Source organism: Pollachius pollachius (assembly GCF_949987615.1).
Source record: "Pollachius pollachius genome assembly, chromosome: 12".
Lineage (NCBI taxonomy): Eukaryota > Metazoa > Chordata > Actinopteri > Gadiformes > Gadidae > Pollachius > Pollachius pollachius.
The window spans coordinates 8,384,729-8,397,177 of NC_136945.1; the positions used below are offsets into that span (position 1 = coordinate 8,384,729).

At 43.4% G+C, this 12,449-nt stretch overlaps 1 protein-coding gene across 1 annotated transcript; it reads right to left on the reverse strand.

Annotated features, from left to right (window-relative positions):
- Window positions 1–3,764: 3,764 nt before the first annotated feature.
- On the reverse strand, window positions 3,765–12,449 carry mmel1 (membrane metallo-endopeptidase-like 1; the record flags this gene model as incomplete). The annotated part of the gene is made up of 23 exons (XM_079748753.1): window positions 3,765–3,864; window positions 3,956–4,032; window positions 4,680–4,775; window positions 4,974–5,039; window positions 5,150–5,283; window positions 5,498–5,617; window positions 5,975–6,033; window positions 6,238–6,341; window positions 6,452–6,535; window positions 6,648–6,746; window positions 6,965–7,093; window positions 7,421–7,514; window positions 7,651–7,787; window positions 8,449–8,538; window positions 8,786–8,920; window positions 9,009–9,074; window positions 9,443–9,561; window positions 10,353–10,448; window positions 10,777–10,857; window positions 11,129–11,290; window positions 11,533–11,592; window positions 11,981–12,025; window positions 12,293–12,449. The coding sequence occupies 23 exons, from the start codon at window positions 12,447–12,449 to the stop codon at window positions 3,765–3,767; spliced, it is 2,310 nt and encodes a 769-aa protein (XP_079604879.1).

Sequence of the window (12,449 nt, forward strand, 5' to 3'; positions counted from 1 at the left end):
AGCAGCAGAAACAATCATATAACATCCTTTAATACTTATGCAGAGCAACAAGGGTATATTATAAATACATAGATAAATAAACTTTCTCTGGTTTGGTTGGTTTATGGCTGCTATAGCCGACATATAAAGCAACATATATGTACCATTAGGATTAGCATTTGATGATTACTCTTAAAATGATTTTACAACAGGAATATAAAGCTAAAAGAACAGTTAAGAATTTGCAAGCCATACATTTTCCCACCTCTGCATTCTGTTGATTTGTTATCACGACTGTACAGAGCATACAGAACATTTTGTCTATATAACATCACACTGTATATAACCTAGCTATTTTACTCTATACAATAAGGACTCTTCATCTGTTTCCTTACATGTAAAGAGAAAGTGAGAAAAATCTACAAAAGGCCAAGCTGTTGCTTCTAAAATATCAAAGCCAAACTATATTGTTGGTTAGCTTATATGTGTTTTGAAGTGAAAAGTGAGTAGCTGCTTTAGACGGCAACACACTATCAGTATTAGTACTCCAAGTTGAACAGTCCCTAGCCACAGAGGTTTTGAATTTCCCCCGGTCGGAAACAGTGTTAGCCAATATGTAGAGTAAACAGGCTGAGCGTATAAAGCTTCCGTTGGCACATTCATTGTAGCAGTCTATATGGTCACAAACTAACAGTCATGTTGAACTTAGGAAGGCTTCCCCAATGGGACCTTCAACCGGTAGCAACGTTACAGCACGGAAATAACACGATGACCTTCACTGTATTTACCTCAATGTTATGAATATCACATTGTAATTAGGCCTCCATATTATTTCACGTAGTCACAGCGAAATATCTACCATATTACTGGATAATACAATAGACAACTAATATATCTTTCAGTTATATATTCAGTTACATAATATATAACAATATATAAGTACTATATCTAAGTAGTGTCGTTGATTATATTCAATCTTTTCTCAATGTGTAAGAACAGAATAAGAGCTGGAAATGCTACATTAATTCGGTCCGTACTCATCCACCGGCCCACCAGCAATGCCTAACCTCCACATAAAAGTTATGTTGGGTTACCTGTAATGCTACGTTTCCTGGTTCTCCCCCGGCTGCAGACCTCAGCTCTCGCTAATTACTACGTGATCCACTTTCCAGAGAGCTTGTTTCAGCAGGGAGTTTGCTAACTTTATTTTGTTGCACTTTAACAGCTCACTAAAGGAAATAGGTTCAATGCAGCTGCCAAATCTGAACCCTTGTTGGATCTAAATAGTGATTGTCAATCACCCTTCCCAACTGCATTCTGCCTGCGCTGTCCGAAAGTTAAGTTTCAGGGAACTTTGTGTGAATGAAAGTCATTTTGGACCCATTATTATCCAAAGCCTCTTACAATAGCGGGAGAGGATAAATTGTGAGCTTGGGGATGGTCCTCCTCAAATATACTGATTCCACATAACACACTATTCTGAGTGATAGAGATACTTAGTCTGTATAGTAGGGAATGGGTTGCAACAAGACATAACATACAAGTTACATTATATTCGAGATGAGGGTGAATGTATTTAAACTGGTATTTAAATAATTGTTTCGAAGAAGTGACTAACTACGACCTTAATACAATATTCTTCCCTATAGGCTACATCAACATGGCTACGCTTGAATATGATATTGATATTGCATAAGTTATAAAAACAGGTTCGGATCAGCAAAATCTGCGCCGCACTGTTATTCCCGTGCTGTAATGTAGAGTAGTCCCAATGTCTGAAACCCTATGATGAAGAACAATTGGAGCCAGATGTTCCTTTGTGGCTGCTGCCGCAGCAACAACAACAACAACTCCACGGGCTAACCTGATTGGTCACATAGTCAAGTCAACCCTCTCTCTGTCTTCTCTATGTTCTGCTCCCGTGTTCCACTGTCATTACCCGTTAATCAAGGTAGAAAATAACAGTCCAGACCCCCCCCCCCCCCCCGCGCGACTCCGTAATGGCCACGCTAATCCCTAGGACCCAGAGTGGCCAGCTTCATCTCTGTGGACAACACGCTCGGGCACAAAGCGACCGCTCTCCCACTCTCGCTCTCTATCTCTCTCTCTCACTCTGTCTCTCTCGCTCTGCCCCTCTCCCTCTCTCGCTCTGTCTCTCTATCTCTCTGCCTCTCTTTCTTTCATGTGCACACCGCTGATCAATATGAGATCACAAGGTAGCCCACTTCATTTGATGCATGTCCAGCTATATCCCTCTCCGGCACTCTGCTTTCTCACTAATTTGGCTGTGGCCACTAAGGACGAGCCTCTTGGATAAAAGGTTTCCAAGAGAGTTCAGCAGTACGCGACCGTCACCGAACTCGTCGCCTCACGGCTGGGGGTCACAAAGCTTCCAGTAAAACAACGGCTGTTCATTTTTTTCCATCCTTGAATTTCTTGACCAAAGAGTATTTGTGTCACTGTGTATATCAAAACTCACTGATTTTTCTCAATTCATCTATTGTTGTCCAGAAATGTGTATCTATCACTTGAACCACAAACACACTTGGTTATTAGAGACTTGAAGAACATGTACGTAACATAAACAGCACACAGGTCAAAGGTCATGTCCTATTTGACAACACAAGGTAGAATTGGGAGAGGGAGTCCAGGGGACGACTGGGGTATGGGTTGGAGTATCAGTTAGACCGGATTCAGTCCCAAATGTTAAGACTTTCCTTAACTAGCAGATAGGATACAAGATTTTATTATTATAGTAAAATAAGCCATACATTTTAGTCCTATCTGCACTTGGGTGAACTTTTACTCTCCAAGGTATTGCCGACACTTGTATAACCTTTTAGGAATACGTGTTCAGGCATACAGAAACCCCACTTGTGCCTCAACCTCCCATGAATGTAACACCATGCCCGATGGCATAAACTTTGCAATTCGGCTGTGAGAGAATGGAGTTTGGATGATATGCGGTATGAATACAAATTCTTAATAGCTTTTACATTTTAAATGTGTATTCACGCTGTACAAGTTCACTGTAAAAAGATATGTTAATCTGTCAGTATTTAATAAATGTCTCTTTTTTTTTTAAAGCTGGAAAGATTTAACAGTCTTAAAGTCTTCATGTAATTTCTTTCATTTTACAGTGAATGACTAAAGCCTCATAGTGTGACTAATTATATTTAGCTCTGCTTCAGCAAAACTCCCATCACATATTTATCTCATTTTCAAGCTTTCGGCCAAACGACACTGGTGCTTGTTCTTCTTGTTCAACGTTTTGACTTAAAGAGAATAAAAGCAAACACAACAAGGCAACTATGTGCCCACAGATCGGGAATAATCACAAAGATCCTTCCCCATATTTCAAAAGGACTAATTCAAGAAGTGTTGGTAAAGCCCAGCTGTCAGCCTCAGCGTTCATCACGCTCTTGGTTTGTTTGTTTTACGTAGCTGTTTTCACTTACGCCCCCAGAAGGACACAGTGTGACCGCTTGTAAGCAGAGACCAGTGACCACAAGCAAGACTTCAAATGTGAGCAGCAAAACTCTGTTCCTTTCTTGTGTTCACTGACATACGTGTATACGCGTCCAGTCTCGAAACAACAGCTCGAGTTTTCTCAAGAGAATGTTGATATGTAAATGTGTGATCTTTCGCCATGTAAATACATATATATATATAGAGAGAGAGTTATTGCAGATGGAGTTCACGCAGGATATCTCTGTTGGTTTCAAGATTTTCACCGGCTTTTATGAGTTATCCATAGCAATAAATAGCAAAAGTACCAAAAAGGTCTACCAGACCCGGCATTTCATCTCAGGATTCATAAGGCTGCCTTTTTCACATTGGAACGCTTCGGAGAAGGCTTCAAAGTTCTGCAGGGATCCAAGAACTCTGAACAAAGGAGACATATCAGGTGTAAAGCATGCTGAATCAATCTTGAATCTAAATGATGATATGTCATGATAACAATGTGTGGACTGACCTGTATTCTAGGGGACTGTGGGAGTCGGTTTTGATGGACTGGCTGGCATACTCAGGGCGATAGGCACCGCACCAAACCTGAGAAAACAATTGTGGTAGTTTGGACTGAAAGATCTTCTAGTGACCATGAATGGTGTTGAAAATCAGCGGTAACAATAGACTCTAAGAAACATATTTGGCTTTAAAACCAATCCAAATGTGACCCTTCTTTATGTTTTATAATCATTGTAAATGCAGTGAGATCTTTGAAAAACGATACACTGCTGCATGTTATGATAATGAACAGGAACAGGACATTTGTTTTCTTTCATTGAGCTAGCTAACATGATTTATTCATTGACCCTCCCTCCGACTTCACTCTCAGTGGAGTGTGTGACACTCATATAGTATGTCGATAAAACCTGTTTATTTAGGGCCTGTATTCTGACTAACCGACTAGTGACCTGTTTCTGGTTGTGCTGTATTTTCTCTGGCCCAACAGAAACCTTTTCTTTGGCAAGTCCTATCAAGTTTAATGGAGATATCTTGTAGCACTCAATCCCTCAACGATGACCTCCACATTCCTTATTGTTTATTTGTGAAGAACAGACAGTATATTATGAAAAAATATTCTTAAGGGGTTTTTGTTCTCCGGAACGTTGAAAGAACAAAGTAAATGCATAAGGTTATACGAAAATAATATTTGACACCTGGAATGTGCTTTGGAGAGTGTTTTTTTTAGTTACCTGGGCAAAGTTAAGAAAGAAAAGCTGTTTATGATCCAGGTCTAGTCCAGGTAAATGAGGCTCTTCACCTTCTCTAGCCACCCACTTCAGATAAGCCTAGACAAACACACACACACACACACAAACACACACACACACACACACACACACACACACACACACACACACACACGAACACACACACACACACACACACACACACGCAAACACACAGGAAACAATTGTAATTTTAAATGTATTGTAAAGGCTTATGGCCTTTTCAAGTCGAATGGTGGCTGATGGCAAACATCCTACCTTAAAAGCTTGCCTCACTCCTCCATTGTCGGCAATGTTTTCCCCCAGTGTACTGATACCGCTGACCTGATATCACACACATATAAAAACACACAAGTTAGTCACTGTATCCTAACATGCATGCTATTTATCGCTAGTCCAGATATCACACATAATAATATTAATACTCGACTTACATTCTGTCCACCTGCAAGCTTCCAGTGGAAGTTCCCATACTGTTGCACCATGCATTGGGACTGCTCTTTAAAGTGCTCGGCAGAGTAATTACTCCACCAGTTGAGCATGTTACCGTCCTTGTCGAAATTGCGCCCTGCAACCAAAAAGAAAACCAGTCAAACACTGTTTACCCAAAAACAGTGACATAGTCGAGAAACATCACACAAAACCCCCGGGAGAAAGAATCCCAATGGATTGATGTGATGATGTTTTCAGCAACCGTCAAAACACTAAAGAATGGTGCAATTTAAAGTTTAAAGGAATGATCATTATGAAGAGGAAAACTATGAGTTATCCATCCTGCCCACCATTGTCATCAAACCCATGTGTGATCTCGTGTCCAATCACCATGCCAATCCCACCAAAGTTGAGGGCCTGCGGTTGATGCTTACTGAAAAAAGGTGGCTGTAGAATACCTGCAGGAAACACTGAAACAAGAAAAGAAAAAAGAGCAGATTCAACAGGAGCAAGGATATGAAGGAGTCTAAAGATATAGGATTATTTAAAAGTATTATTTAGTTAGTGCTTTAGCATCGGCTGAGTAAGCATCCATTCACATATTTCATGCTTATTCTTGTTCTGGCGAAACACTCCTTTCTGTTCTCCATCATCTGATTCTCAATAGCATTGCATTTGGCATAGGACCATTACAAATGTTTCCCAATATGAGGGGTCATGGTTCGGTCTTCAGTCTTGAACCTCATCTATCTCATTTATTTATTATCTTATCTTTCGACAGAATGGGATTGCGGCTTTGTGAAAAGGGGAAAGGGGGGTTGTCTTACCGATCTGGTTTCTGTTTGGTGAGTAAAAGGCATTCACTACAGCAGCACCAATGATCCATCTAAATAAACACAGACGGGGGTGACTAAGCTAGCTGAACATACGCTTTCTGTTATGCTGATGATGGTTGGGCCATCTGAGTCATTGTTGATGTGTATAATCATGATATTATTATACTACTATATTAGTGACCTAGTGGTAGTAGTAGTAGTAGTAGTAGTAGTGGTGGTAGTGATAGTAGGTGTTGTTGTGTGATATAACTCACAGGTCTGAATCAACTGGTTCTCTGAGTTTCTTCAGGCTTTTATGTGCCTCACACTGGAGGTTTTCAAGGATGTTCTCAAAGTAGTTATCTTCTGTAAAATTAAGCTACAGAGGAGAAATAATGTGGAAGGTAATTGCAAATACTGTACGTGCAGAAACATATTCAAGTGGACGAACAGACAGACGGACGGATCTGACAAACAATTCCTACTTACGTGGGCATACTCCTCATCCAGCTTCTGATTGTTCTTTTCTAGAATGTGGTCTGGGTACCCAATGTGTTCCTTTATGGCCATGGCCTGCAATAGATGAACAAGTGGAGTCAACCAACAGCAGATTGCATCGGCCCCTCCTCTCTGACAGCAGGGTGTGTGTGTGTGTGTGTGTGTGTGTGTGTGAGGGCGTGGTCACCTTCTCTCTGGCCTTCTCCTTGGAGGGAGCGTCCATCCAGCTCAGCTCCTCCAGGGTTTCCACGTAAGCTTCCTGGATCTTACTGATGAGGTCACTGACCTGGATATAGACATGACAAACTTTATCTAGAACGTGGACTTGTAAAGACAGAATGTGGTTTGTATAGTTCCCAGAGGGTTATTTCCACTTTGTAGCCAGCACGACTCGCAGTGGTAGATAGTGAAGGTTCACATGTCCGAATGCCTTCTAAATTCTACAGCCACAGCAGCGCCTCTTCTGTTGAGTGATCGAACCTCAGACCGGACGGCTGAACCCACCATGCGTTTGCTCTCTCCAGCGAAGGTCTCGCGCACATACAGCGCCCCCACCGCGTTCTCCATGCTGCTCTGGACGTAGCGCACACAGTCACGCCACCGCACCTCCTCTACCGTGGTGCCGAACAAAGCCTAGCCCCGACACACACACACGCACACACACACACACGCGCAGACACAAACACACACACACACACACACACACACATACATACATGCATACACACGTACACACAAATGCACAAACACACACACACACACACACACACACACACACACAAATACACATGCGTACGCACACATACACACACACACACTTTGCATCAGGGATTACTTCATAAGGGCCTTGCACAAATTGGGCGCACACACACGCATACTGAAATGCCTGATATGATGATATAACAATAGTATCACAGTTAGCAGCTGTAACATGTCTGTCTGCAGTGCCTTCAGCCTCACCTTTCTGTAGTGTGCTCTGGCTTCCTTGAAGCGGCGACTCAGGCTGTTGATTCGTTCAAGGATGAGCTGCCAGGTGAGGTAGTTCTGCATAGTTCTGGAGGAATCAACACGAGTCAATCTCAGCAGCTCGTAGTCCAGCAGCATGCTGCGATGACTAAGGATGGATGGAGGGGTTGGTGGGAAGATAGGAGGATGGGTTGATGTTAAGGGAGGGTGGGGGATGGACTGACCTGACACTGTGTTTGGCTAAAACTTCATTCATTTTCTCCAGGTATGGAGAGCTGTAGACCACCACGTCCTCTTCAGGCTGTATTTTGATGGACACACTTGACAGTACACCTTGGATGAATCTAGTCCAGTTAAAACCCTGGGACAAAGGAACACACCATTTAAAACCCATGTTCAACGCTAGTGAAATTGTTTTCACCTACCCCTTCATAAAATAAGTATAGAAATATATATTCATATTTATATACTTAGACCTTTCAAGCCCTTTTTTTTTGCTAAATATTGTCAGCACATCCTCAAGCTGAGAATGATCTTAAAGGTTGTATCAGCGATGTTGGATGACCTCACTTCTGTTGGTATTAGAAGCCAGATCCCAAACAAACAGAGCCAGCTCGCCCCTCCCTTCCGTGTTTCGTGCATCCAGTTAAAACTATCATGATTGCAGCGCAAAAACCCCACAACACCCACCCCTTGTCGGTGATTGGTTGGAATACTATTTATTTTGGTTTTAGTGGTTGGTAGTACCATTTGTTTTTGTGTATGATCTCGGAGCATAGGCTGCTTACAGAGACCCGCTTTTTTTGATGGCCTGTTTATGTGGCGCGCAGCTAGCAGATCGTGAGGAAAGATTAGATAAATGTGATCATTTAAGTTTCGGCCTAGAATCGCTGATACAACCTTTAAGGGGGCATTCCAACATGTTTTCCCCTTCCTGCCTGGTGTTTGGCAGTGCAGGCTGTAATCAAGCTGTAACTGTGCTAGTCAACCCATCTCGCTTACTGACTGATGGGCCCACTCACGTTGAACTTGAAGGAGTCCTGGAGCTCTGCCAGGGTCATCCGGTTGTAAAGAACCGTGACATCTTGCCGCTCCTCCACCGGGGACGTGGCCTGCTCAGCGACAACAACAACAACAATAACAACAGTGACAATGACAAGCCGTCTGTGACATTATCAGTTGACCACACATTTCCTCCATCCACTAAAGCCTGTCCCATCATTACGGCCGGTGCAAAAATAGCCACTAGCCATGAGCTGCTGGCGCTAAACCCTGGACAAGTTTGATGTGTTTTATTGGATTCATCTGAGAGGAGGCTTATCGGTTATTGTAATTTAATTTCCGATGCTATCCACTCACGTTTGCAATATCTGTCTCCAGGTCCAGCACCTGCCCCATCTCTTCCCACACGCGGTCGTCGTCTTGGGTCAGGTTCCGGTCCTCTCGGGCGATTTTGGCGATGGAAACCATGAAATGCAGATAGGCCTCTCGTACCTGTGATGTGGAGATGAAATGTTGATGAACGGTGCAAATAATTTCAGCGCTACTGAATCAATCAATGTTTTGACGAAGTTGAGTTGACCTTTTGGTAATTTCCATCGTTGAAATAATAGTCTCTGGATGGCATTCCAAGACCAGGCTGGTCAATCTGTCAATAATGAAGCAAATTACATGTATGATTTGTGTGTAACTGTTTACATTTCAGCAGACACTTTGGACCCAGAGAGACCCACAGTGGATTCAGATAGAGGTTATTCAGGAGAGGGTAGAGGGTGAGGCATCTTGCTCAAGGATGCCTACTGCTAGATTGCAGACATTGGGGAACCAAATTTATTGAGTCAAACACCTTGGCCACGACCACACTTTGCTTCCCTATCATCCAAAGGCGTAAGCGCTTTACATCTGTGCATTCTCAATTCACAATCGTCATTAGAATGTGCGTATTTAATAATGAATACAGCCCATTGGTTATGGGCTTCAGTGCTTTATAATTGCTGCCCTGCCAACTGATCTTACGTAAATGATATGGCGACAGGAGTCTCGGTCGTCCGTCCACACATACATGTCCAGCAGCACCTTCTTATGAAAGCGAGATGTGAGTGTTGCCAGTTCGTCCTCCAGACTCCACGCCTCCTCTGTAATGAGAACAAACTCATGGAAACCATTCCATCATTCACAGAGAAAGAAAGAAAGAGAGATAGAGAGACAGAAAGAGAGAGAGAGAGAGAGAGAGAGAGAGAGAGAGAGAGAGAGAGAGAGAGAGAAAGAGAGACAGTTACCGAGCGAGAGCTATGCCTGCCCAAGGTTTTGATGAAAGCAGACTGCCTCTTCTCACAAGAAATAAAACACAGTCCTGCCAGCAGAATTACCCGGCCACTCATAAATGTGCCTGCAGATACACATGGCTAATACTGTGTGAGCCACAGTGCTTGATTACATTTAATTACAGGACAGACTAAGCTCAAAGAAGCTCTATTTAAAGCCAGGGTGGCAATCCTGATAGAGAAGCCACCGCCACCACCAACACTAACACTGCAATACCCATCTCTATGACTGGCTTATCCCAGAACCGAGCTCAGCCAAATGTTACTGAACGCACGTAGAGAAACTTCTAGAGTTTGGGGGTTTGAACCAAAGAGGATAGATTGTGTAGTTGTGTAAATCTGCCCAGTGAGCTGCAGTTCACACAAGAACACGTCTGTGTCAATCAGTTTAGAAGTGTCTAGTCTATCTAGGACATGTTTGCACATACTTTGACTAATCTCTGGATAGTTTCTCAATAGTAAATCAAACAGCAGATCAAATCACAGCGACAACACCATCTGTGGTGAAACGCAGGCAATTGTGATGATTTGCGATGACATGTGATGCTAAAAGATGCTGATCCACAGTATTTGGTTACTCTCTATAGTCAACTTTATATTACCTGTGGTCGTGTTCCAATCATCGGAGGCGATTGGCCAGTCTCCGATACTTTCAATGAGCCTCAACAGAGGCTGGGAGTCCCGTTGTTCTATCAGACCTGCCAACAGAAAGTCCACCACAAGCCATCAGAGGGAACCGGTTTTACAGTGTTAAAGCATCTCTTCCACTGGAGCAGCAGGGCAAGACTCGCTTTGTCCAGATAATAGTAACAAGACAGATGGCTCCAGTGGCCTCCAGGCAGTTCTACTTGCAGTCCGAAAGAGAAGAAGCACAGGGGATACACGTTTTATGTTTGACATTACTTTTCCGGCCATCTATTTTAGATGACAATTTGTTTGCAACCATAACTTGTTTTTATGTCTTATATTTCAGACTTATGTCAAGTTTAATGGCAAAAGAGGGCTGAAGAGAGTGGTGATCCTTACTCTCGTTCATGCAGGAGCTGTAAAGTGTCTTGGCCTTGCGTATAGCCACCCTGTCCTCCTCGTTCTCAGTCTCCAGAACACCTGCAAAACGGACGATAAGCAAATTTCAAAGTCTTCGCTGTAACGGATACTCTCTGATGACACCAGAAGCAGTCCCAATCACAGCGGTAATGATGCCAAGCTGTTCCATGTACACTCTCCAGGTGTGTGTGTGTATGTGTGTGTGTGTGTGTGTGTGTGTGTGTGTGTGTGTGTGTTTGTGTGTGTGTGTGAATATACATACTGTATATATATATTTATATGTTTGTGCGTGTGTGTGTGTTTGTGTGCACGTGTGTCTGTTTGAGCTGACCTTTGAGGACAATCTCCAGCTTGTCCCCCAGAATGTCAAACACACTGTGACGGGAGCTGGTCTCTGGGATGACATGGCGCTCCAGCCAACCCCCGCAGGCGTACTGGTAGAAGTTCTCACACGGCTTCACCGAGGCATCCATGTTCTGCAGGAGTCTCGCGGCTTCAGGGAGACATCACAAGAACAAATCAAGAAAGAATCGATTCAAATAAAAAAAGACAGATGATGATGTTTAGTTCAGGGCTATTTCACTTGAAGGGGAAAGGCATGAAGGTTTTTTTTTGATGAAATCAAACAGTGAGTTCATTATTCATTTGTATTGGGATGTTCAGATGTTGTACTGGAGTTGGAAGTTAAATGAAAAATCAAAAGAGAAATGGAATGGAACAGTGCCGAGCTTTCACCTGCAACAACACACTCTGCGGTCGTGCACACGTTATTGATGTTGGAGCCTTGCTGCTGCCCTGCAAATATAATATGGGCTGAGAGTTAGAGTAAGGACAAGACAGGAAATTAGCCTGATTAGCATCCCAACCCCCCCCCCCCCCCCCCCCCCCCCCCAACCACAAGACGTAGGCTAGCGGTTGTATTGAGGGGGGTCATATTTTGTATTTTGAAAACGTGGCGGATGGCGACCAGATGGAGGTCGCTATGTCTGGTCTGACGCGGTTATGTCAGAACTGAGCGCTGTTTATTTGTTACTTTTGTCTGACACTGCTTATCAGGCAGTGCGGGGGAATTAAGAGGGAGGTCTGGCTTAGATGGCAGAGGAAATTCATTCATGATGGGGACTATTGTGCAGCTATTATCCTCAGAGTTGCGGCTTTCCAATTTTCCTGGACCAGTGCTTACCCTTGTCCGTGGAGCTAGTCCAGACACCAGTCCTGTTGGATTGTTCTGTGAATGGAAACAACATTTCAAGATGGTCCCCAGTGAGCGATGAACACAACGGCACTGAAAACAATGAGGCTTTATTAAAGCAGTTGCAACACTTTCCACTCACAAACAGCGATAGAAGCCGCAACAAGATGTGCAACATGTTCAAGAAATTGGCATTGCTTCTTCCCCTCATCTTATTACGTGCTCATAAAACATTATCGCCTACTGACCCTGGGTGGGTGAGAGGTGTTTGGGTATTTTTGTGAATGTGTTCTGGTAGCCTACCCTTCACAGCCGACGTGTAGAGCACTATTAGCCCTGCCAAGGCACAGCTGAGCAGCAGCAACAGAACAGACAGGCTGATCTCTGCGATGGTCCAACGGCGCTTCCCTGGTTTGCTTGATTTCTCCATGATGTCCATTTGACTTTCTGATTTGCCCAT